Source organism: Acipenser ruthenus, chromosome 38 (genome assembly GCF_902713425.1).
Source record: "Acipenser ruthenus chromosome 38, fAciRut3.2 maternal haplotype, whole genome shotgun sequence".
Taxonomy (NCBI): Eukaryota; Metazoa; Chordata; class Actinopteri; order Acipenseriformes; family Acipenseridae; genus Acipenser; species Acipenser ruthenus.
Genome location: NC_081226.1, coordinates 1,642,168 through 1,669,611, shown reverse-complemented (window position 1 = coordinate 1,669,611; position 27,444 = coordinate 1,642,168). Strand labels below are relative to the sequence as shown.

At 37.0% G+C, this 27,444-nt stretch overlaps 1 protein-coding gene across 6 annotated transcripts; it reads right to left on the bottom strand.

Annotated features, from left to right (window-relative positions):
* Positions 1-1,328: 1,328 nt before the first annotated feature.
* On the bottom strand, positions 1,329-24,956 carry LOC117434168 (retroviral integration site protein Fli-1 homolog). 6 transcript variants are annotated; one of them, XM_034917447.2, is made up of 10 exons: positions 24,819-24,956; positions 14,748-14,950; positions 11,514-11,677; positions 7,664-7,867; positions 7,130-7,201; positions 6,112-6,174; positions 5,697-5,759; positions 5,554-5,601; positions 4,861-4,944; positions 1,329-3,623 (listed from the first exon to the last, which is right to left on the bottom strand). In XM_034917447.2, exons 1-10 carry the CDS (start codon positions 24,834-24,836, stop codon positions 3,094-3,096), a joined length of 1,449 nt encoding a protein of 482 aa, XP_034773338.1. In that variant the 5' UTR covers positions 24,837-24,956; the 3' UTR covers positions 1,329-3,093. The 6 variants fall into 6 exon arrangements, with proteins under 6 accessions (XP_034773338.1, XP_034773340.1, XP_058865210.1 ...); XM_034917449.2 differs by lacking the exon at positions 24,819-24,956 and adding an exon at positions 24,341-24,632; XM_059009227.1 differs by lacking the exon at positions 24,819-24,956 and adding an exon at positions 15,355-15,471.
* Between the last annotated feature and the right edge of the window lie 2,488 nt (positions 24,957-27,444).

Here is a 27,444-nt window from a genome sequence, read left to right as displayed (position 1 = left end):
ATGAAGGACAGCTCCCTGTGATTAAGCGGGCAAGCATATAAACCAGAAACTGGGTGCAGTTGTTTGTCAACCTTTTGTTTTGATGAATAAATACACAGGCACCACCCTGTTAAACTAATTTATTGTTGTGAGTAATGCTTCTTTTACACTAGAAGACACTGATAAATAGGGTGACCATATGGCTTCACGTTCACTGGGACAGTTCAGGCTTTTCAACTCACAACCCAAGGCATTCTGGTACGTTTTACCTGTCTCAGGTACTATTTTTTCCTTGAAGAGAAGCAGGACTTCGCTTACCAGAATGCACTGGGTTGTGAATTGAAAAGACCTTAATTGTTTTATGCTTTTAAACAGTTGACGATTTTAAGTTACTTCTAAAATGGTATAGTCAGCATGAAATCACCAACTGTTTAAAAGCTGGAATCAAATAAAGGTCTAATTTAGCACATTATTAGTTCAATTAAAGTTTTTAAGTAAATGAAAACCAGCAGACACAGGGGTCCCTGAGGACCAGGATTGGGAAACCCTACTAGAGGATATTAAAACACAATACTAAGTTAGTCTAGAAATTTCTGTAGATTAAAGACTTGTGGTATCACACTAATTGTGTGAATTAAATAATGAGCACTAATACAAGTGTTTATCCTCTAACTCACCTTCATTAATTTTGGCATTTTTTTAAGGAAAATTAGATTATACATGTGAATTTTGTTTAAGAAAAAGGGAAAATATTCTTATGCAATTCAGCTTTAGTATTTACTTTGGTGCCTAAATACATTTCTGTAAATTCTTAAGTTCAAAATGTTTTAATATAAAAACAATAATAAATTTAAGATGTTAGGTTTCTTTAAAAAAATATATAATTTTTTTGTAACGAAAAATAACACTCTTGAATCTAATTAGCTGGAACCAATCACTTGGATTTGTGTTTATTTAGCAGACGCCTTTATCCAAGGCGACTTACAGAGACTAGGGTGTGTGAACTATACATCAGCTGCAGAGTCACTTACAACTACGTCTCACCCGAAAGACGGAGCACAAGGAGGTTAAGTTACTTGCTCAGGGTCACACAATGAGTTAGTGGCTATACCAGGTGTTTTTTTTTTCTATACTGTATATATAATTGTAGCTGCTGTTTTGGGATTTTTTAAGAGCCAAAGAACAAAATTGTGGCCAATAAGGAACTAGACCAGCACTGCAGGCTCAAATTGTCTTCTCTCATTGTCTACTTTTCTTGTTTATAAAAAAAAAAAAACATGTTAATCACATGCAAACATAATTGTAATCTTCTTGAAAAGCCTCCACAGAATACAACACCATGCATAATGTGTATAAGATAAACAAACTTTATTGACAAAAAACAAACCAAAAAACAGGAACTTTACAACATGGGTACAGAAGCTAGTTATATATAAACAGAACACTACATTAGATTGAGCAAAATGAGATCATTATTAAACCAGGAATATGCTACACAAGAAAGGAGTAAAAACGAAGGCTACATGAAGAATACGATCTGAAACTGTACAGCCTGCCATGCATACAAACTGGGAGGGTTTGTGTATATATTGTATATTATGTATGTTCGACCCAATAGTTTTGGGATGCCCTGACAATGAGTGGCATTGTTATTATCTGTGGTTTTTATTTGGATCCAAGTGGCCAATTAATCAATTTACAGTGGAGAGGTAAACACCTAAAAAACTTTATTTATCAGCTCATCTGTCTAAGAACCGTCTTTACAGGAATAACGGGGACGCTTCTTTCAAAGGCTTTAATCAAAGTCAAGCATCTCTTTTCCTGTTACCGTGATACATGAAGTATTTAAAACTCGATGAGTTTATTTGTAACTCTTGTTTATGTCAAATAATAATAAAACAATGGGCCCTGTTCATAAAGTTATTCACAAGTTATTTAATTTTAAGACCTTGTTTTTCAGGAATACTATATAAAATCGGCATTCACGAAACAGGAAAAATTTCATGAATAACAAACATTTTGTTATTTTTAAAAGAGAATGAAGTAAAAACATTCTCTACTGAACTTGTGAGTTAAAGCCTACTTTCTATTTGGCTGATTGACACACAACTTCCAGCTGTCCTAAACAGATAGGGATGTGTTTGAGGTTGTAGGTTCTGTCGCACACAGATCCCTGTTAATAAATTAAGCCACATACTTTGACTCGTGCCTAATGAGAGATTAAACCCTGAGGTTTGAAGGCCTGTATTAAAAAGATGGTATAACATATTTAAGAATAAAACACCTGCTACCTGTTCAAAGGAATGCCCATTTGTGCAGAAATATTTCGTTTGTCCCATTTCTGCATTGTGTACTGTGTACTCTGCTATTGGTCAGAATGAGTCTTGATCAAATTCCTTTGCGATTTAATTTTTTTGAACAGTATCAATTGTGCAAATATGAGCAGCTTCATAAAAAATGACAAAAGTACTAAATGCTACAAAGCAACAAGGATGGGGTTTACCACTATAATATTAAACACATCATTAGAAAAATGTGTGACCTTTTAAAACGATTGCTGTGAATGAAACCAATTATTATTTTAATTTGCAAACAAGAATGGAAGTGTCCTCTACATAAAAGACAGTATTTTGTAATAAAAACATTTTGTACTGAAAAAAACACAACAAAGATACAAGTTACTTTTCCCACTGACTAACAAAAGTCTCAAAAACGGATTCTTCTTAATTCCTTGGGATATATGAAAGCCCTTTCTAATTATCCCATACAACCCATGCAGAATTGCTCTCTGGAGCTCACGTGAGACTATACATACGCTATGCTGACATGAAAAAAATCCAGAATGATTGTCCATAAGCACAGTAACAGGAGGCGTCCACTGACAATTTACAGTTCATAGGATTAGAAGTCTGTCTACATACATACTGCGCACAGTACTTGGTTAGCCAGTCCATTTACGCTTTTCAGTAGCATAACAGCACATGTAATAATTTGTTTTGCTGTGCTGAGTATTCAGACCCAGAACAGCATTCTGCACTTGTCAAAGGCATCCCAAGTGTATGAGCCTTTCCTACCCAAAAGCAGTCCCTGGTTGAGAGTCTGTCTGCGGGACGCTCAGTAAAAGGGGCCCAGGTGAGAGGAGACGTGAGTGCCTGGGTGTCTGGGAACCCCAGGATTGGGGTAGATGGATCCTGTAGTTGAGTTCCAATAGGGGGAAGGAGACCCGAAAAAGCTTCCTGAGGTGACAGGCATAGGGGAGCCGTGGGACCCCATGAAGTTCATTTTCTGTTGGTGGTTGTGGTACGGCTGCACGTACTGCACCTCAGGCTGGTACTTGAAGACGCTTTGGTCATTGTTGTGGCTCTGATGCGCCTGCGAGATGCCCTGGAAGTCGAACTTGTAGGCGTAGCGCTTGCCGTGCACCTTGGTCATGATGTTCTTGTCGTAGTAGTAGCGCAGGGCGCGGCTCAGCTTGTCGTAGTTCATGTTGGGTTTGCTCTTCCTCTCCCCCCAGCGTCTCGCCACCTCGTCCGGGTCCGTCATCTTGAACTCTCCATTGGTCCCCTCCCAGGTGATGCAGCCGGCATTGCCGCTGTCGGTGAGGAGCTCCAGGAGGAACTGCCACAGCTGGATCTGGCCAGAGCCTGTCGGGAGGAGAAAAGCAATACATATTGTGGAAATGAACATAAGAAGTGCAAGAATGGGTTATCCGGTTTGATCCAAAAAAAAAAAAAATTCTAATGATATTTTTCTTTTAGCTCATTGGCACCACCTGGTGGGCAACTAGTGAAAGTTATGAAGAAAAAAAGGTTCCTCGTTGTGTTCTTTTCCTTAAGAAAATGTGAATTATGAATAAGGATGTAGGTTATTAAGTGGGGGGGGGGGTGGGGGGGTGGGGGGGATGTTTAATTACACAACCCTTCTAAAGAAGCTATTGAAACGGAATGTCACTCCAGGAATGGGGCTGACCAACCCTGGTATACTGTTTGTGTCACATATAGTGTTGTAGCATGTGTAACCAGAAGCTAAATCATTAGGCTATGTCTGTTGTCCTTGCCCTAATAGATGTATATACTGTCTTCTGATGTTTATTCTCTAAATGTTAGATTCTGTAAATATTTTGGCTTAAGATGTGCAAACACTCCACGTACATTTTAACAACCTACAGAAGGTTTCTTCTGCAAGAAATACTTCTGAACAAACCAATTACAGTGCCTCTTTCATCGGTATTAACAGGATCCTGTGTCACTGTACTATGTGTCCCACGGCGCACAGAGTCTCGAGAAGGCAATATAGGTCATCATAAAAGTCAAACGGTCTATTCACTAACCCTTACACAGATCTGAGGATTTCAGTTCCATAGATCCTTTTGGGTATAAATATAGTTTTGATTTACTATATAGATTACTATAGTCTTGGGGAAATGGGTAATGTAATACTGTAATTGCTTGATTGAATGCTATTGTACTCAGATTGTTGATTAATCCGGTAATAAATGCTTTTGTGAACATTTCAATCGTCTCCCTGGAATCTGGGAGTGATTTTTTGAATAGCGATTCCTAGCGCCCCTGTGGCATATTTAAAAAACAATTTTAATATAACGCTAGAGACCGAGTAACAACAATAACATCCATTGCAGAGAGTAAGACAAATAACGGATGCCCCGCCCCCCACACTGGCCCCGCCCCGCCCCGCCCCTTTCCTCTCAGCCAGTCTTTCTGCTGTCATCCTGAAGAAATAACCCCTGGGCAGGGGTGCATATCATTTTGACACTTGGTGATAAACTGTTTTGAAAGTTCAGCACCAGAAAGCCTACTGGTGCTAAATGATCAAACCCCGCCCTAATCCAGTCCCCCTGACAACTTCCCACATGACACGAACCTTCTCTCCTGTGTATGTGGAGGAGTGTGCGTGGGTCATGTGAGTAGTCCCGACCCAATGAGAAACTAGCATCATCTACGGTTGCTAAGGAATACAAAAACAAAAAAAAATTAAACATGGCACCAGAATTTAATGTTGCTGCCGCTATATGAGGTATCCAAATTTGTACCCCTGCCCTTGGGGTAGTACAATCTGTATGTGTTTGAAGACTGGACGATGATCGTTTCAGGGATATGTAGATATCTGAAAGCAGACCTTGTGAGTAGGGTAAGACAGGCAACACATTCCCCACTCCTCAGAACAACAGATTATTGTGATTTATGTACGTCAGGGTTAATGGTGGTCCAGTGGTTAAAGAAAAGGGCTTGATACCAGGAGGTTTCCAGTTCAAATCCCACTGTGTGTGACCTTGAGCAAGTCACTTAACCTCCTTGCGCTCCGTCCTTCGGATGAGACGTAAAACAAACAAGGTCCTATTGTAAGTGACTCTGCAACGGCAGTTGTTGATGCATAGTTCACCCCCTAGTCTCTGTAAGTCACCTTGGATAAAAGTGTCTGCTAAATAATTCATCAAAAAATGGTTTCTGTGTGTGTTACAGTAATACAGCATTGCCTCTACAATCTCACCCTTCCCTGGTTGTCATTTCTGAGGAGGCACAAGCAGACCTGAAAAAAAGGCTATTATTGTGTTACCTGGGTTCGCTAAGCGACTGATGGTTGGTCCAAGAACTTGGTAGGGATCTGTTGAGAACCAGTTGGGGATATTTCAGTAGAAATTCATATCACACAGACACAGTAATGTTAATTGGAATTTAGCCTGACTTAAATTTCTATACCTGGGACTATGCGAGGAGGGGGGTCAGTCACCCTGCTGGTGGGATGAATCTGTGTTGGAGATCCTGTAAGAAAATCACATCAGTAGATTAAAACATCTAGTTACCATTCCTTTGAGTATCCAGGGGTCCCAGCACTGCCCCCCAAACCCTGCACAGAGAACATGGCCCCAACTTCAATTTACTCACCCGGCTATGTTTCCTGTGTTTTAACCAGTTATGAATCCACTACCTTGGTTAGGTTACGGATTAAGCAGAATTATTTGATTTGGCCATTTAATTTCTCTATCTAAACCCCTCCCCCCCCCCCCCCCCACCAATAACTAAACCTTTATATGGCCCCAAATCCACTCCACCCCCCCACTTTGAGAACCCGTATACTACAGAAATCACAGCATTAGATAACAAAATAAATTACCTTTCTGGACAGAATTTATAGGAGCAACCCAACTGGACCTTCTGATCTCCTCATAAGTATTTTCTATAAAGAAATACAAAAAAACACACATCTGTGACCTTTAAATCAATCATTAATGACCCAAGATTACTGGTCGGAGCAAGCTTCCTGCAGCGTGGCAGCTGCTTCCTGTTTTGGTTTCCGGAGTTGTGTCGTTGTTCCTTCTGTGTGAAGGAGGGATACACCCCTTATGAAAGTTATTTAAACGTCACTGTGGTCATTTTGCAAAAATATTATTCTCTCTAGAACAGACTGCAGGCATTCAACAAACCTGCGTTTAGACACAGAGAACCTGGCCTATGGGACTTCAAAAGTTATTGATAGGTTTTAGTGTTAACAAGCAATTTAAGTTATTCTTTATCATCTTTATTTATTTCTCAAACAGACCCCAGGCTGTATTGCAATTCCTCTTTATTTTTAAGTACGGTGTATTGAATCAACACATCTGGTATCTGCATCTAGAACCCATTGTCTGGGCCAGCCTTAACATCATATAAGCAAAGAAGCTACAAAATGGCAAAAGTCTACCGGAAGCCATAATAGTAATACAGTATTCCATGTCACCTTTTTCAATTTTTGTCAGCTTTCAGTTAAGCATATGTAAAACTAAAAAGCTGTATGTAATTCAATATGTTAACATCATTCAGCAGGTTTCATTCGAATTTATGAAGGAAAATGATTTAATTCTATAGGGCGGTGCAAAACTTTTGGCCATAGCTGTACATCAGGTACATATTCATATAATCTGATCACTTTACCCCTTTTTATTGATTCAGCACATCTCTTAAGCTGATTTCCACTACACATTACATCAAATACAAGGCCACCTAGTCAATGCCCCTGACTCTTAAAGGATGTGAAACTTCCAGAATGCATATGGGGAAAGTGATATCGTGAGGATCGGTATTATAGTGACACCTGTGCTGTACTATTGAAATAAAGCACCCAGTTTGTAGCTAAGTTTCAAGACAGTTCTTACCAGTCTTAACCTGAATCCGTGGCTGCTGTTGTGTGATGGGTGGAGTAGGTGGATAGGAGAAGGTTGGGCTGCCTGCAGGTAAGAATGAAAACATTAGAGGGGATACACTACCATTCCTTAAAAGAAAATACATGACAAACTAAAGTGGCCTCTGTTTTAAATCTCCCCATACTAACTTCCCTAATAATGCTTGCATGACTAATTTAGTTCATAAGTTATTGTATATACAGTAGGCCAAATCATTGAAAAAAAAAAAATAAATAAATAAAAGGGCCTAATTTGCTAAGTTTAACGAATGAGTAAATTGAAGAATATTTCATAAAGTCTATTTTTGTAGCTTAAATCAGGTTTTACTGCTATATAAACGTCTATACTTTTGTTAAGGAGACAATCGAAAACTGAGTCAAATAAATTTTTGGATGGAATACAAATCAAGCTGTGTACCAAAATAAAATAATTTTATTTTTATTATATTTATTTTTTATTACCCCAGAAGAGGTTTACTTTACGTTGACTAACTCATAGTCGCCTTACTCTGTCTGAGGTAATTGAGGTGCGACAGTAGAATGTCGGTGTTGTATTCAGAGAGCATGCGCATGAAATCGTCTTTGTTGAGTTTACAGAGTTCCTTCCCATCAATGTTGTGGAAGCGGGAGACGTCCACGTCCGCCAGGCCGTACTCTTTAATCGCCCACTCCACCCACTGCTTGACGTGTTCCTGTGTCCACACCCCAGGATCTGTAAGAAGCAGAATTTACTATCCCTGTATTATAGTTACATCTTTCTTTCATGGTTAAAAATATGGTCAACCCGGATTTATTATGGTTAACCATTGCCATGGCAACGGTTACTTTGTAAAATTGGTGATAATAATAATAATAATAATAATAATAATAATAATAATAATAACAAACACAGATATATATAGTTACCAGCTGATGGGCCCATTTATATAAGGCCCGATTTGACAGAAATGACACGTCAATTTAACCTACCTGGCGTTTAAAGTTCTGTATACAATTACCAGTATAACCTAACCTGCTGTTCTGTAAATTAACCAACATGTTCTTGGTCATTTCATTGAAAAAAAGGTAGGTTATATTCGTCCCAGCATACTATCAATTTCTTAAAACGCTCCATTATTAAAACCAAATACGCATAACCACCACTAGGGGGCTCCAAAGTACGTTTTTGTAACTGAGAATAACTGACAGGTGAATGTGACTCTTGGATTGGTCCTACATCTAGCAATACATACTAGTTGCATAAAAAAAATTTAAAAAAAAAAACAACCTGCAAAGCCATGTAGCGATCACAGAGTTAAATTAACAGACAACCTCTAAACTCCCAAGCAGGAACCGGACAGGTACAAACTAAAATAATGTACCCTGTTCATTAAGTCTTGTCAAGAATAGAGATGGTCAAAACAGCACAATAGTTGCATGTTTTTTTTAATTCCATAATGTAATACCTGTTCTGTTTAAAAGTGACACAATGACAGCTAGATAAATAATCCATGATTTAAATAATCAATACTTTCGTAAGTAACCAAAGGTCAGCGTTAATAGATTGTTGGTGGATTTTGTCAACAGTGTTTAATGCCACCTTCTGATTCTGAGACAGAAGAACTGTTACCAGGTCAATAAACTGTAAACGGGGTCAATCCTTGTCAGATTAAATATGCTTGACCTGAAATGATTAGGTCTGCAAAAGTCTTGCTGCTGTTTTTACTTCAGATGATATGCAGTACTGCAAACTAAGAGACATATTCTCCAGCCCAGGAAATAGCATTTTTGATCAAATCTATAACTTGTTATAATAATTTTAAAAAATCACCACTGGATCATCACATAATTTCGGAAGGCATTATGGACTATAGGTATTCATTATGGCCGATCTGGGTAGTTAAATACTTCGGGCTGTATTTTCAAAGCATTCTTTAATGAACAAATCATGTAAACGATTAAAAATAAGAAACAAACTCCTTGAGTGGGCTTAAGTAAACTCATATTACATTATATTACTCAGTTGTTTGCTTCTAGGTTTGTAAAACTAACAACCATTTTACCTCTTTAAAAGAAAAGGCCTTTAATGGCTTAATAAAGGGGGTAGTTTCCAACAATGACATGCACAGATTTTAGCCCAGTCTAGTCCGCCAGGAAATCCTGGCACAGGAAGTTGACACTGGTTGATTTCCAGCATGCGTCACAAACTAAAGTTGCTATGGAGTAATGGCTTTACTACTGTTATTGAAGATAATCAGTTTTTTTATTATCTAAAACCATGCCCTGCAGAACCAGGAGGCATGATTCTAAAAGGAATGTCAAGGAAGATTCAAATCTAGGCTGTAAAAGTGCTAAGGAAGAACAGAGTGGGCATAAAAAGGTATTGACACGCTTTAGAAAATACTAGGAAGCCGACACTTCCTTTAAAATATCTCAATGGGGCGGCCATTGCCAGCCTTTCATTGACTGAACTGTGTGGAGGAGATTGAGACCACATTCACCCACCCCTCTGTAACCTTAAACAGAGAATCAAAAACTGGGAGGTGGGTTCGAGAAGGTCCAACAAAATAAAACAATTACAAAGAAAATCATTTCTGTAAATGCAGCAAATGGAGTTTTTGATATAAACACTGTAAGAAACACTGACGAAGGCTTCAGCTGAAGTGTGGGTGTATTTGACACTTACGACTGTTTAAAGTAATGGATACAACTATAAGAAACATAACACTGACAAAAGCATGTGCTACATGTCTACTTGAATTAGATTGTTGTAGGTATACCTCATCAGGATACTCTCTTCTGTGTAACAGGATGGAACAGGGTGGTACTTAACCACATCAAAGATAGCAGATAAGATACCTTTTCTTGGAAATACTACATCAACGACAGTCAGTGGGGAGAATCAGTTCAATAAATGCTTTTCTTCTTTTAGCGAACCTGGGCAGTAATGCTGCAAAAACCTGTTCTCATTATTCTAAACACAGAGCATTTACGAACAAGAGGAGACCATTCGGCCTATCTAAGCTGATTGATCTCAGAACTTTTGTCAAGTTGGGTCTTAAAGGATCCCAGTGATTCTGCCTCAACAACATGACTGAAGTGTCTCCTTCCCTCTGCCCTACTGTAAGTCTAGCTCCACTTAATTTCCAGCTGTGTTCTCTGGTCCTGGTTTCCGTACTGTGATTAAAGTCTCGGGTCAGGTAGATCAACTCCTTTCAAGATTTTAAAGACTTCAATCATGTCCCCCCTAATTCGTCTTTGTTCCAGGCTAAATAGCTCTTAGTTCTTTCAGCCTATCTTCGTAGCTGAGTCCTCTAACCCCTGGGGTTAGTCTGATCGTTCTTATTTGGACTCTCTCCAGTGACAACCGCATTTAGGAAGTGTGGATAAAGTATACGAGAGAGAGAGAGACAGAGAACGAGAGATGATTCCATGCTGACCAATTTGCATTACAATCATATCTCCATAGCCTGTCATCACCTATCATATATAAACCACTTATGTATTCTATAAATATTGAACTATCTTGCTCCATTTTGAGTTGAAAATATGTTATTATAGGTCACAGTCATCAGAAACCAGCAGAACTCTATAGAGCATTAGAGAAGCTTGTTCTTTGCTGTAACTGTATTAGAATGTATAAAATGGTTCTATTGCTGTGAATCATTCCAAACAAATGAAAACACAGTGACAGTTCCTCCTCAACTTCCTCTTGCACTTACAAAATTTTATCTGAACTAATTTTGCAACTGAGTAAAGTTGTGCAACTTAAGTTATTCGATCTCCTGATGTGAGGGCTGGTTGTTTATGCCATCTGTTTTTTTTTTTAGGGCCTTGAATACTGGGCCCCAAAGAATCAAAGGGACATTGTGGCCCTGGAGTGTCCAATAAACAGCAATCAGACTAATCCCAGGACCTAAGAAGGTAGTCTGAAGGAACTACACCTTATTTAGTCTGAAACAAAGAAGAATTTGTGGAGATAGACTTATGACAGAGGGAAGGAGACACTTCTTCACACAGAGCGATGAGGGTATGGAATGGGATACCTAGTCCTGTTGTTGAGGAAGAATCACTTGGATGCTTTAAGACCCAACTTGACAATGCTTTGAGCATCAGGCAGCTACTAGGAACCGGACAAGCTTAGATAGGCCGAATTTTTTTGACAACTAGGGATGTGCAATTGAAATGATAACTTGGGTTTGTGCAACTTCTGCACAATCTGCAGCAGTCAACTATAAGTTAGAGGCGAACTTCACATGTTTTCAAACCACCTGACTCCTGAAACCCAGCTTTTAGAAGTGTTCTCAGAAGACCAATTCTTATACAGTACATTTTAAATCATTGTGATCAAAGACCATTGAAACTCAAAGATGTCTTACCAGCTGGTACGATGACTCTCTTCTCCTCTGTGGTGCTGCTGGGAGTGTTGGTCTGGGGAGGGTTCCTCTGTTCCTGGTAGCTGGTTTGGTAACCAAGGTGATTTGCCTCTGCGTTGTTTACAATCCTGTTCCTTTTGGTAACACTGCAGTCTACTGGAGATTCCCTGTTTCCAAAAAAATATATATTCCTGTTAGACCTTGTATTGATGTTTATGCTTGGTCTACAGATCATTCTTTGTGACTTCAAAAATTGCTTTATGGCAGCCTTCCAAACAATATCCTGGCCTTTAATTGCCCAGCATTAATTTTAGTGTGCACAATTAACCCGAAGCTTTGCACAGCCAGGGTGCAAACCTGCGCACCCTTGACTGTATGACGCCCTGCACACGGTCATGCCTTAATAGGTGAGCCACTTGGGTTTCCCCTGGCAACTCATGTTTTAAAATCAAGATAGGTTAGCATGTTACATCTATGCCGAGATCACTCCATTGGCTGATCCATTTGCTCCACTTTGATGGCTGGTCTGTTGCAAATACCAAGGGTCAAATTCTCTTGGGTCTGAGTTTTCAGGGACTGTTTTTAAGTTTATATCTGAAGCACATGCAGTTAAAATAAGTTAATGTTTATATGTCAACTACATCTACCATTTAATTTTTAATTTTGAGAAATATAGAAGCTTCGGGCTGGAACGCATATCACGACTGCCAGGATTATATGTCATGGAAAAGGGACAACGAGCTGGCAAGCACAGATAACACATAATCACTGCACTGTAGGAATACAGACCAGCGAGAAAACATGTACTGTATTGTTGAGAACATGAAGTGCAATCACATTTAAAATACAGAGTCAAATACCAGCACATGAAAAGCACTGTATGCAAAAACAATATCCCTATGCTAAATACTGTATTTTTACAATTTTTACTCTGCTATACGTTTTCATTGTGCAACACGATTCTGTGAACCATCAAGATCTGTATTCAGCAAAACAAAAAAACAAACAAACATCAAAACACAAAGTTGTTTTTTTAATTGTTCCAATTAAAGTGCAACGGCTTGTCACATGAACACTACTTTTGTCTCACAGGAGATGCTAGTTTGAATAGTCTGAAGGCCTTTGTTGACTGGGTGAGCAGTTTCTGATGAAATGTATGGATTGTATTTACGTATGTAAATTAGTGATTTCCCCTTGGAGTGATCATTTTAAAGGTAAGTCTGTCATAATACTGAATTACAAAATGTACCACTAAAGTGTTATCCTTTAACCACCCAGACCTCTTACTCAGTACATTTCTTGGTTTCCCTGTATAGATAACCCTCTTATAAAAATATTACATGTTTTTGATGATTTACAAAAACTGTCAGCCATTTTGAGACCACACTTAGAATACTGTCTTCATCACCTCACTTGACCAGATTTATTCCTACAGCCAGCAGATCTAATTTTAGACTTAACCTAGGCTATGTTATTAGCAACAATTAAACCTGGATTATTTGCAAGACATTGATTCACATGCAAAAAGTTTTAAAGAATGCTTAATATATATATATATATATATATATATATATATATATATATATATATATATATATATATATCCATGTGAAAATCTATAGGTTGTTTATTTTAAATAATTTATATTTCATTACAATTAACTGTATTTAAGTAAACTTTATGTAGTTTTTAATTATATTGTTTAGCAAAATAAATGTACAATTATGAATCATCTCCTTTCTAAATGAAGGGAAGTCATTTTTTCATTTTAAATATATTCCTGTCTATTCAATACTTCTGCAATATGTATTTAATATTAAGTATTGAGCTGCTAGCTGGTTATAGCCCTGTAATATTTCTCTTTTTTTATTTCGATGTATTATTCTGATTGAACCCTGGAATGTATGGTCACTTTTTTCAACGTACAAAGTTGGTGTGAGTAAAACATTTGCAGGGCATGAATCCACACTAATAGAGGTTGCAGCATTGCTAATTTTTTCAGCAACTTCATCATGTTTTAACACACTATGGAGAGCTTATGTGGCCATGCTTGGTGCTATTCTTGATGCATATTGAAACTTTGTAAGGAACTTTTTGTCAGTTATTGAATCTACCATAATCCGGGGGTGTATGAAGGCTCTGTATCTGTTCATCACACTTACAAATCTTCACTCATCTTGAGACCCTCCCCCCGCCCCCCCAGTCTGTTGAAGCTTGCGCTTGTGCTTCAGCACAGGTTAATGAGCGTATCATAACGGGAGGGTGCATAGAAGCTGTCTGTCTGTTGATCTGCCCAGCCCAACTTATATCTAGAGACCTGTTTATGTGTTTTTGATGTATGATATGGAGGCCCCATGTCTGTCTGTCTGTAAGCCTGCCTTTCTCTCTGTCTGTGTGTCACTCTTGAGTTTTTATATAAATCTACAGAAGTTCTTATTCAATTGTGATGTTTTAAGTGTCCTTGAATGACTACACCAGCCAAGGGTAAGCATCATTTTACCTGCACAGTTGTTCCACAGCGGTACCTTCAAACATAAATTATTTCCCAAAGAATCAATGGTACAGTCTCATTGTCTAGACTCAAGCATAATGCACTTATAAACACCTGTTCAATATAGAGCATTTTTACGAGTATTGGGTGAAGCAAAGCCAGCTGGTTGATGCCATGTCAAAGCCTTAACTCATTAGATCTATCTAAAGATCTTTTAAGTCATTTTTAAAGCATTAAACAAGGTTTTATGATCCTGTAGCTGTTGTACACCATAGCAACACCTTGGGCATGTTAAATACATCCAAAACTGTATTTAAACTGTAAAGAATAGAACCCTGTATATTGTTGGGTTGTTTTTGGTGTTTGGCAGGGAAGAGGTTAATTCCCTGCCTGGACCTACTAAGTAACTATGTGAGCATCTGGCCAATCAATTAGCTAATTGGTCCAACTGTTACCTATTCTACAGGTGGATATGAAAAGCTGTAATATCACCAGCAAACAGGTGCGATCAATGAATCGATCATAGATCGGATGGATAAACGATCAATAGAAAATGTCAAGATTAAAACCACATATCAATACATTATCGATTGTATCATACCATCTTAAATAGTCACATGATCATCAGCTCAACAACCTGACTGACCAGATCAGAAACAGCCGGCTAACACAAGAAAACATGGCTTTTTGAAACATGTGTCCTTGTGTAAGCTGGGCTTAAGTCAAATAAAAAAAAGCCTTCAGACCTGGAGCCATTGACGTGTTCATTCTCTCTCTTGATGGTGGCACGTCCGCCCTGATGGAGCCAGTCCTGTTCCACTGCCTCAGGACTCTCTTTAGAACCCTGACTGAAGTCACCTTCTGATGTCATGTCCGTCTTCATTAAGTGGGAGGAGCCATAGGAGGAGTCAAATATTGATGGGTCTTCACTAACCACTGACAGCGCCTCCTGGTGTATAAAAAGAGAATAATAAGAATTAGGATACGGTAAAAAAAAAAAGTGATGTTAGTCAAACGTCCACTCAACAATTTGATTGCAATATTGAATCTTTTAGTTAAACTGTCAGCACTGTGTCTAACAATAGCCAGTATCGTTACGTTATTCCTCGTGAGCAGTCCATTCACAAATAAACCCTGATAAAATGACATTGCTTTTCACACTCTCTATTCTTGTCATACATTCCAATAAGCCCCAAATGTGTGAATAATATGAGAACATTTCCGAACAAGAGGAGGCCATTCAGCCCATCTCATCCAATTCTTAGTAGCTGATTGATCGCAAAACGTTGTCAAGTCAAGTCTTAAAGGATCCCAGTGATTCTCAACAACATGACTAGGTGACCCATTCCATACCCTCATTGCTCTGTGTGAAGAAGTATCTCCTTCCCTCTGTCCTAAGTCTATCTCCACTTAATTTCCAGCCTTGTCCTCTGTTTTCTGTACTGTGCTTAAAGCATTTGATTAGGGTTGACTTTATACCCATTACACAGTCTTTAAAGCTTAAATGACTGGAATTTATCCACCTCAGCATCTGTCTTAGCAAAACACAATGCTGTGGCCAACCTTCTGAAGCTTTCCCAGTGTCACATCCGGAGAGGCCTGTCCCCTGATTGTTCAGTGCAGTACAATGCTCGAATGAGTCTTTGACTTCCTCTCCACGTCCCTGACCGGCTGCCCTTTGGACCGTCCCAGCTAAGGGTTACCGTGCAAACAGCCCAGCCGCTTCCTGCTGCCCCTCACAGTGACGTTCAAACACACAGCACGCCCTACTGCACCGGGGTTCACACGTCTTTCCACATGAATGTGAATTAAATTGGTTCTCATTTTAGCTATTGTTGCAGTACAGCTATGGCCAAAAGTTTTGCTAACCAAGTTTTTTTTTTAATTATTAAAATAATTGCTTTATTTATTAACCAATTTGTAAACAAACAAACAAAAAAAAACATTTACCTACATGTTGACGTTTCATTTTACACTGTCAGATTTGAACTGGCCATGCTAAAATACATTTTATAAACAAATAATGTTTTTTCTTCTAAAAAGCATCTCTCTTTTTCTGTGGTTTTTGTTATCTGTACTAAACAGGGTGAGTCTCAGACTATTTAACTTTTTTTCTTTATGGACGCCTAGTGTGTGCACATTCGTTTCATGTATGACCTTTATAGTTAAAGAGTTATAGGCACAAATCTAATAACAGTAAAAACTAATTAAAAAAAACAGGCGAAAATAGCTTGGATGTTAAAGGGTTAAGGAAGGTTAAATTGTATTGCTGATTTGGAGAAGAATTAAAAAACAACAATCTAAAGACTGGAGTAAACACTTTCAAAATATGTCACCGCATTATTGCTTATGAAACCTTGTTTTTCTACAACACCCACTTCCTGATTCAGACACCCTTTAATATAAAACTAAACAATAAAACAAAACCTTCCAATGATTTTTTCCCAATATTTAGCAAGAAGAACAAATGCTTCATGTTTCCCCTTTCATATTAAACTATATGATCTTCATACAAATAAAATAATAATAAAGAAACACGAAAAACTATGAGCACGTTCACAGTCAATCGCAGTTAATGATTGGCTTATAATGACCTTTAGAATGCTGTGAACTCATACTGGCTTGTGGGGACATCTTAAAGCATCCCCTCTAGACTAGAGCAGTGGTTCCCAACCCTGGTCCTGGGGACCCCCTGTGTCTGCTGGTTTTCATTCCAGCTGAGCTCTCAATTAACTAAACCCTTAACTGAACGATTAATTTGACCTTTTTCCTTGTTTTCAGCTCTTAAAGTAAGCTGTAAGTATCTTGAAATCTGCAACTTTTCAGGAGCTGAGAACAATAAAAAAGGTCTAATTAAACAAATTATTAGTTCAATTAGGGGTCTAGTTTAGCAATTGACCAGAAGACACTGGGGGTCCCCAGAACCAGGGTTGGGAACCACTGCTCTAGACCAGACGCTCGCTATATATATAAGCGAGGCATGGTTGGATAGTATATATGACTTTATATATTTTGTTTAAATATAGCTGATACAGCATATGTAAATAAATAAATAAATAAATAGCATAAGTAAATAAATAACAGAAAATTATGTTTTAATTGCCATTTTAGTGTTTGGAGCATCTTTCTTTTGTAGTATGTTTTGTAATTGATTTTCTGTAAAGTCAGCTTTTTCACATTTTTCACATGCTTGGTGGAGGATGATTGTAATTCTTCAGAGACAGATTTCTTAAAAGTGCCTGTTGAGTGATTTAAAACGAGACAGTTTGTTTGAAAGTGGTCGGGGTGCACAGGAGTGAAATATGGGTCAAAGGTCAAGTATAATCTTCTAGATGAATATGCCATTTAGACGTCACTGCAGCATTTTGTTATCTACACGTACTATTTGTACAAATTTGGGCCAATCAGTTCTTTTGAAATGAAATAAGAGCCAATGAATTTAAAGAAAATAGGACGTGTACTTAATGATCCAATGAAAAGTCGCCTCACACTTTCCATGCTCTTCCAAAAGTGATCAGGGAGTCTTAGCCTTTGGGATAGTTTTACAAGCCGTGTCAAAACATTTATTTTTAAACTTTCCAATATAACTTCTGTTTGTACAATGTTTTTATATGCCTTTACTTTTCCCGTATTATGTTTTTTTTTCTGTCACCGTAAAACTTCCAATAATCGTCGGGTCTTTTTTCAACGGCGACTTATGAATAATAATACAATGCGCGTTATAATGGATGTGGTGTTTTTAGTGGATTTTATTGTTTTTCTCATTAGTAACAGTGGTAGATGCAATTCAGTTTTTCAATGCAGATTCGTTCTTCTGCTTGTTCATTTTCTAACGTTTTGCATATCCCTGTTTACTTTTGCTTTAAACTTTGGGGGTGTAATACAGTGGCATTGTGTTATAAAATAAAACTGTTACTTAATACCCACTGACACAACCTTTTAAGGATGTTGCTGGAATGTTGCAATGTAGTTATGTTAATGCTATAAGGGTGTATGTTAGTGGCTTCTCCATGATTGCATCTGAAGTATTTGAAGATGTTAGTTATGTTACATAATAATAGTCGGCGAGGCTTCTGGCAAATATTGTGAAGAAACTCCCGCGGCGCTATACAAAATAAATGTAATAATAATAATAATAATAATAATAATAATAATAATAATAATAATAATAATAATGATAATAATAGATTGTGATGACCGTTACTATTTTTGACGGTAAAGCAGGAGACTGAGAGATAGCAATTATTAACAAATGTATTATACTTTATAATGAACAAGGTCCCTGTCCGGGCCAGGACCACGCCACGTAAAATAACAAATGCCAAACCTCAGTGAGAGGGCTGCACTCAGCAAATGTATGCTTACAGCGCAGAAGAAAATCTCTCGCCGACATATTTGCAAATTTCCTTATTTTAAATTGATGTTTTCTTGTCTAAGTGAGACACCAAATGTTATTGGCTACTGTGCCAATTACGCGGTGCATAAGAAGCGATTACAAATAAATACGTTGTCATGACAAGCCACTAATGTAAAATGACTAGACACCAACGTAGGAAATACGTAGCTCGTGTCTTTCTTTTTAGAATACGTACCTATTAAAATTGGTGCACATATCCTCTGATTGCTCCAAATGAGTACGTATAGCGAATATTTGAAACGTGTGCTACACAATGCGTTTTTGACCCAGATGGCCATAAGTTCCATAAATTAATGTCCTGAGTAATCTGCTATTTGTGTTGCGGTGTATTTCAAAGGCAGACAATGCTTTGAAATGATAGCTGCAGTTTGCCAAGTTTCAATTTAAACTCGACTGAATTTCGTTTCAGCTTTTTACAAATGTCATATAATCTTCTGCATGACTATATACATGTTTTGGTACCATTATGGAATATAGGTGGCTGCGTGGTCCAGTGGTTAAATAGAAGGGGCTTGTAACCAGCAGGGCCCCGGTTCAAATCCCACCTCAGCCACTGACTCATTGTGTGACCCTGAGCAAGTCACTTAACCTCCTTGTGCTCCGTCTTTCGGGTGAGACGTAATTGTAAGTGACTCTGCAGCTGATGCATAGTTCACGCACCCTAGTCTTAAGTCACCTTGGATAAAGGCGTCTGCTAAATAAACAAATAATAATACACCAAATATATGTGCATAAATAATAATAATAATAATGTGATCCTGGTTAGATACGGAAACATGCTATACAGCAAAGTCGTTTTCAAAAGGTATAGCGGCTTCTGCAGATGTTTTATAAGCATACTTTTTAACTTATTCTAAAATGTTGCATCTCAGTGCTCTCAATTTAAAGCCTCCTGTTTTTGGTTCGCTTTTTGCTTAGCTTTATTCGGCTTGTTAGCTATTTATTTATAGAAATGTTTGTGCATTCTCTCTCTCTCTCTCTCTCTCTCTCTCTCTCTCTCTCTCTCTCTCTCTCTCTCTCTCTCTCTCTCTGTGTGTTATGTGTGTTATGGGTGTTAACAGACACATAGCTTACATATCTTAATTAATTCAAAATTCTGTGCGCCGCCTATAGCAAAGGCAGGATAAATGTTGGTATTTAAATACAAATTCACAATGTCTCCGAATTGCTTGTACATTTCTTGCGAGTGTGGTACACCCTGCAGCGAAATACCTGTTTACATATTGAATATGTAAAGCTTTTTGGGATTTATTTTAATGAAAGGCGCTATACAAAATGCATATTATTATTATTATTATTATTATTATTATTATTATTATTATTATTATTATTATTATTATTATTATTATTATGAGTAACATTACAATTAATACAGTCCTTGGATTACAATATACTTTGGACAGTACACACATTGTATGTACTGTAATAGCATTAAAATAGTTTTTCATACATATTTTGTAAGTACAGTATTATATTTTATAGTTGCTACCTCTATAAACCGGCACACTCCATTATCCCGTATGCACACTTTTCATACGGAGGCACCCTTTTGTGGTCTCACGGGATGCTCAGTTATACAGGTTTTACTGAACACTATGGATGCTGTAATTCTAGTAAGTCGACAGTTTTGAGGTTGTAACGGGTATCACACCATTATTTTCAATAGGTATTTGGTCGATACAGAATGCTGGTTTGTAGAGTTGCAGGATTAGGTAGGGTTTACTGTGTGTGTCTCTTTAAATAATACAAATCCAATTAAACAGTACAGCAATCCATGTATAATCTTTAAAGCGTGGTGTCATTTACTCTTGTATAGTCTATAATTATGTTTGGTGTACTCTGGTGTGATATCTGGTCCATTTTATATTTCATTTATAGACCTATATTGGGTTTTGGGCCTTAGTGTTTCACTTCCTCTTTTTAAGTTGTGTTGTATATGCCTCTTCATTTGACTTATTTATGATAGTTTAAGGGGCATGCTGTATGACAATGCATGTATTTAAGAGTAAAAGAAACGTATACACGTTATAATTACCGACAGTGCGGTGTTATAGCGCCACATTTTAACCTTATTAATTTATATGAGCGATGCCTTATTATAGCACAGTGGAAAACAGGGCTTTTCTTTAAATAAAATGACCTGTGTTACCCAATGCGCGTTCTACAACGTTTGAACACATTTAATTTAATGTGCCCTGATTGAAGTTCAAAATCAACCCACTTCACTATTTCAAACAGCACAGAAACGAGGACCAGAGGATACAATGGAAAATTGAGTGGAAACATTCAACAGCTCGTATATGGAGTCCATGTTGTTTCTGCAGGGTTCATTATCCGCATTGACGGGACGAATGACCTGATCTCGTTCTTTATTTTTTCTTGTCTGTATCCTCTAAAGTGGGTAACAGGGTTATTTGTATCAATGTCCAGGCTGCATATAAAAACAAAAAAATATATATGTAAAAGAAACAGGCTTATCTCGTTTCGTTCTAGTTTTATAAAAATTACCAGATAGTGTTGATTAAAGGCTGGAGTAAATGCCTTGAAAATATAGATTTATATTTCTTGCAATATAGCATTAGGATAAATTCAATTTACATTCTAGGCAGTGTACGTTAGGAAACTCATAACACACCTATACAAGGATATCCATTTTTTTTATCATTTACTAATATGCTACCAGATGTTTATACATGCCCACCTAACCCGGTACTGTAGGTAAACTCATCCCTTCCCTTTCTATTCATTTCAATGGCCTGTGATGCCATTTCATTACAATAACAATCAAAATGCATTCAGCATGCTTACAGCCACCTACTATGTCTCACTATCAACTGCAAATCTGAAATGAGCAATTTTTTTAAAATAAAGCTCCTCCCCAAAGCCTTCATTTTGGAGCGTTCTTTCTGTTCAGACTCCTACCACTTGTCAAAACCCCAAACCGCCACACAGAAATGCTAGTTGTCAATTAAAATAATGTTGTTGTCTGTTTATCAGTTTATTTTAGCACCAGAGTCCATTAGACAGGGGAAATACTTGCTAGAATGAGTCTTTTAACATGTCTGTGTCGTAACTGCTTTTTACCTTTTTAATGCAAATAATTGGTGGACTACACTGTAAATTAAGTGTTTAAGAATAATAAAAATAAAAAAAGTGTTACATAGAAATACATTTGTTTTTACAGTTACCTGATCTACCAATGTTGGTGGAATATAATAGTTTTGTCCCAAGTCCACCCATGACTCATTTCAGACATATTTAATGCTGTATTACTATATTATTTATTTAGTACTGTATTAATAACCTGATGCTACACCGCACCAAATCAAAACCCTAAATCTAAATTTGAGTCCTGATGATAAACGGGTATGGCAAATAAAAAATGAAATTAGGAAAACAAACATGTATTATTCTACAATGTAAAAGCAATAGCCTATATCCACAACGACGATAAAGACACTTATATAGTTGTATATGCTGAATACATATCCAGGTATGATTATTCAATTATTAAACTATGAGAGTCATACAAAGCAATTATTTTTCATCCCTTTTGTGGTTGCCATGCCATGGCTGTCTGTGTGGTTCCAGCTGTTTCTATTTATTTAGTTATTTTTTAATTATTTTTATTTTGGCTTTAGATTTAATCTGCACCCAGATATTCTATGAAAAGGTCTTCCATAATGCCCAGTAGTGCTGCATGTAATGCTGAAATACTAAAATAAACTTTTAAATTCAAATACATTGAAAAAGACTGCAAGTCAAAAAAAACAAACAAAAAAAAAACAATTGTCATTGAATTTAAGTTTGCTTTAGTATTTCTAAATACAAAAAGGTCTCCCTCATGACTAGAATAATTTCACAAGAATCCAGATGGGCAATCACAGGATTCTTAAGCTGTTTTCAGACTAGTCTGAAAAAAAGAATGATTTCAGACCCATATGACTGTTCAGACTAACCCTCAGATTGACCTGACTGGTTCAGCTCAGACCTGCTGTTGAATTAGTCTCAGATCAGTTTTTGGTAGAACACTTTTCATCAGTTGAAGTAAAGGCCTTTTGCATTTTATGGCAGTGCTGCATTTTGCAACTTGAATTCCAAGTTTGCACACTAAAGTTTTCACTTTTCACTCACATTGCCAACGTAACACAAAAACAATTGTAAAGTTCCCCAAATTCTTACCAGGAAACAGCAATGCATAATTCTGAGTTAGGGTAAAACGGGCAACCCAAAGATCTGCATTTACATATCTGCCCCAACATTTACTTGAGAGAACTGTAGGTATTACACTTAGTTAAACAATTTAAATGCTTGATAAAGTAGTGGTTGTTATTATAATGAATTTGGTAAAGAATGTTAATCCACATACTACACATAACTTGGTATAATTATATTTTTTAGCCAGTCTTCTTATCATAAAATCTATGATCTTTGGTTTTTGCTTGCTGTTGGTTGCTGTTACTAAAAAAGCAGAAGTTTCTGGTTTGAGCTGAGCTGATTCTGCAAGCAAGGCGAGGGGATGCATTGTCAGCTGCAAACTGCTGCAAACTTGCGGTTTCTGAGTATTTTGCAGCCAGATCTAAGCGAGACCTAGAGACAGTTTTGCAATAAGAAAATACATACAAAAAAAAAATCGAAAAGGGTGCATAATAAGGCTGGTATAAAAATCATACCTAAAGAAAGAGGCACGGTTACTTTGCTGGTGTATGTGCATTAAAATATACCAATTCTATTTTCTGTTTTGCAAAAGAAAGCCTCCTAAAAGTCTGTTTGCTCTTGTGTGTAGAGAGAGAGAGAGAGAGAGAGAGAGCGAGAGAGAGAGAGAGAGAGAGAGAGAGAGAGCGGAAGCATGGGCAGGAAGCTTGAGGCTTTAGCAGGAAGCTCCTGTTTCTCTTGATAAGAACACCTGATGAAGGGTTTGCATGCACTTACTATCAATTATTCTTTAAATAACCCCTCCATCCTTGGAAAAAAAAATGCTGATCAATTAGGATCTTGGACACACCACAGGCTCTTGCTTATTGTTCAAGATAGCAACAGTCTTTATTTGGAACATAACACAATGGCAAAGAATACAGCAGGGCTAAATGCAAGTCTGTTTTAGGATCTGAATGATGAACAAAGGCAACAGGGGAGAGTAACAGCAAATAAAAGATGATTTTTACCCCCCCTTTCTGTGCATTTTTTAACAAATGTCATGCCTGTAGGAGCAGTTAATAAGCAACATTCTTGCCATTATTATAACATTAGTTGTTTATTGCTATTTATATATCACTAACATTGTTTTAATCTTTTAGAACATATGAAGACAAACTCTGCAAAAGCGCCAACATATCCCAACGGTAGTGAACTGTTTACCTGTAGCAAACAGAAACAAGCCACTGAGATATAATGAACACACAGCTCCTTAAAAGAAATTTTTAAACATTGTTTAAATGACATTTCTAAATGATTAAGCTATTAAATGAAACACAATCATTATATTGCAGAAACATATCTATATATGACAATAATGTAAATATAGGTAGGCCTATTTTACACACTTAAGTAACACTTATATGTTAGTAGCAATATATATATATATATATATATATATATATATATATATATATATATATATAGTACAGAGAGAAATGTATAATACATAAGTTTCAGGTCAATTTCAATTGTAATTTAAAGACTGTACAATCTAAACATCATATACTCCCGTTAATAAATTATTATTGTAAGTATTGGTAATCGTAGCAGTATTATTTTTATTACTATGATACTATTATAATTATTACAGATTATGTAGTCTTTAACACCGACAGTTGACCTCTAAATTACATTTCAGAATGATAAAACAGCGGCGACCGTCAGCTCCCCATAGCACAACGCAATACAACCGATATAGTGCGCTTCATAGAGAACAGAACTAACCGTATTCGTTCTGCAGAAGTGAAGCTTCCCACAAATACTGATCCACGAGGAACACCTACATCTTGAAGCCGTCGATCCTTGGACACCAAGCAGATCTATTTTTTTATAACCACACCAAAATTGGTATTGTGGAAACCACCTGCTCCGAGCGCGCAATAAAACTTTTCAAACTTTACCATTGTCTCTCATAATCTGCCTATTGAGAGGGAAAAAAAGAGAGTGTCCTATCCTAGTCACCTCTGGACACCATTACAGTTTTTATCTGAGTCGACAATAGTAGTGGTTTCTTCTGTTATTAAAGCGTCGACATACAACCACTAACGGGAAGGAAGAGGAAATTTTGTACGAGAAGGAAAGAGTGGGGACCTTTACCGCCCATGTCTCTTCTAGTTTTGTGTGAAGCGCACTTGTGGGTGGCTTTGCATTCATATTAAGAAACACTACAAACATAGGAGCAAAAAAGAAGACATCAGCCTACCTTAATTGTGCAGTCCATGTTATGCCCTTTAATGTATGTTTTATTTGATTGTTTATGGTTTTGCTATAGAATTGCATCAGTTCCACAAGCGCCCTTAAGTGTCTGTTGAGTGCATTGCAATAAAGAAGCCTGCAGACCATAACCGGATGAGAACCTTTTTTTCTAAATTTGGGAAGTGAAGTCACAAAACCATCAAAGCTGGTTTCCTATTGGTGAAACCAGGTTAATTTTTTTCATTTACCTAACTCAGAGTCGAGCATTCTCTAATAAGATTTAGTACACAGATTATTGACACATAGAACCACTGATGGTCCCATTAGTTTCACTCTAGTTTTTAACCCCATCCTTTGTTTAACTGTCTTTATACATGCTGCCAATATATGCATCGCCATATGTTATACTGTTACTATCCCAATGAACCCTCGTTCATTTTTTTTATTTTGTACTTATTTTTTTAAACATAGCCTTACACTGCGTTTATATATATATAAACCCATATTTGTATCCTTCATTTGTGAGTTATGTTTTATCCAGGTTCAATGAAGAGCAATTCCAGGTGCCCCACACCAGACTTTCCCCCATGCAGAGCCACGATTCAGACTCACGACCCCTAGTAGAATGTGCTGCAGTTTTATCAGCATTATATCTTATCTTCATCGTGAATTAAGAGTGAAAGTGTTTGTTTTCAGATAAGACCCTGTGATGGATGCCGCTTGTTTTGCTAGTGGAAAGGGGACACAATTAACCACCTGCAATTGTAAATTCATTTAGACAATACAATTTTAAAAATGCATGTTTATCTTCATCTGGATGCATTGAAAACCCTGTTTCATTGAAAAAAACGACACATGGAAACATTTCATTTTAGACTTTTCGTTTGGTTAACCAAGATTCTCAGAAAATCTGGCTATTTTTTCGGATAATGGGTTGCTATAGAACAATATATACAAAAATAAAAATAAAAACATAAGTTCGTTTATGAGATTCGCAGGGTTGCCATCGCCTTATTTTCCACATTTATTGTATGGAGCCTGAGATATTAAAAAAGTATATATAAATAACTGTTGTTTACCCTTCCATTCTGTCCTCTCCTTTAAGGAGACTTTTCCAAATATTTGTGATTTCATTTTATTGACTGTCCCATCATGTAGATTATGTGGTTAGAAGTGACTCACACCATTATCTCAATGATCAACGTCCTTTTTTTTTTTGTTATGACTAGATTTAACGAACTTTTTGTGAAAAAAAAAGCGCTAGCATGTTCTCAATTTTAAAGCCAGTGATCACTCACTCAATCAATAGAGGAAGATATGGATTTATAAATATCAATAAAGATTTCAACATCTTTCATTTTGAAACACTTACATTGACTAAATATTTCACGTATGTCAACATGTTGTTGTTATTTAATTATTTATTGTAAATACGCCGTAATAACATAAACCACCGAGAAACGGCCATGTAGGGTTAACAGATGCAAAGAACAGTCTCTCTTGTAAATGTTGTTGACTGGTCATTCTGAACTTAAATTATAAATGATAAAAATATGTTACCTGTATCCTAATATCAATAAAAACGACATACATTTAAAATTCGGATGCAGGATCCAGCCTCTGTGTAAAGGGTTATGAACTCTGACAGACGGGGTATGATAGATTATTATTATTATTATTATTATTATTATTATTATTATTATTATTATTATTATTATTATTTCTTAGCAGACGCCCTTATCCAGGGCGACTTACAATTGTTACAAGATATCACATTATTTTTACATACAATTCCCCATTATTAGATACAACGTGTGCTGTCAAAGTAAATACATAATATAACAATTCAATAAAATAAAATAAAAACTGTTAAATAAGCATGTTCAGTTTTGCATGAAGCTCTTTCTTCGCCCTGAAATGTAACATTTATAACAAGTATTGCATTTAATTACTATGTAAGCCTACAGACGTTTCGGTATTCATAATCATCAAGTTTGGAAATAAAGGGGAGGATATTGTTAGTAGGATAAGAATACTTTAAATGGGTAAATTAAAAAAAAAAAAACGTTTGTCAGACGTAACCAAGCATATATCAAAAACACAGATTCCAGAAAAAGACAAATTCGTTTTTTTTTACGAATAGGGCCTACAATTATTAACTGAACAGCATACAGGGATCATACACAAATCTGGCACATACGCTCTGGAGTTGGGAGTTTTGGGCATTTTAGCTAAGGTGATGCTTAACGCTCGGGTTTTTAATGTAAATGCTGTATTTATACAACGGGGTGTATTTCTGTGTGCAGGCCTAAGTGAATTGAATAATTGCGAAACTATAGTGTAGTTGAGTTTACATCGGTTGTTAAGTCGACCACATCCTGTGTTTAGATGCCCACTTTTACCACTGCTGTTTTTGCACCTAAAACAACAGCAACGGGTTGTTTTCTCAATTTAAATCCAGATTGTTTTGATATCAACATACCGTCTGATACAGACAAACACAAAGCAGGTAGAATCCAGCTAATCCAGGGGTAGTAGTGTGAATTCTAATGCTGTGCGCTCGCGGTAAGGCGGGATAGATGTGGTATTAGACCTACATGCATTGGCATGACAACGCAACGGCGTCGTGCAGA

Excerpts from the sequence above, each read along its gene's own strand:
- LOC117434168 (XM_034917447.2), bottom strand. Across the intron at positions 7,868-11,513 it reads GAGAGTCATCGTACCAGCTG|ATCCTGGGGTGTGGACACAG; the intron begins GTAAGACATCTT and ends TGCTTCTTACAG. Across the intron at positions 7,202-7,663 it reads CCTCAATTACCTCAGACAGA|GCAGCCCAACCTTCTCCTAT; the intron begins GTAAGGCGACTA and ends TCTTACCTGCAG.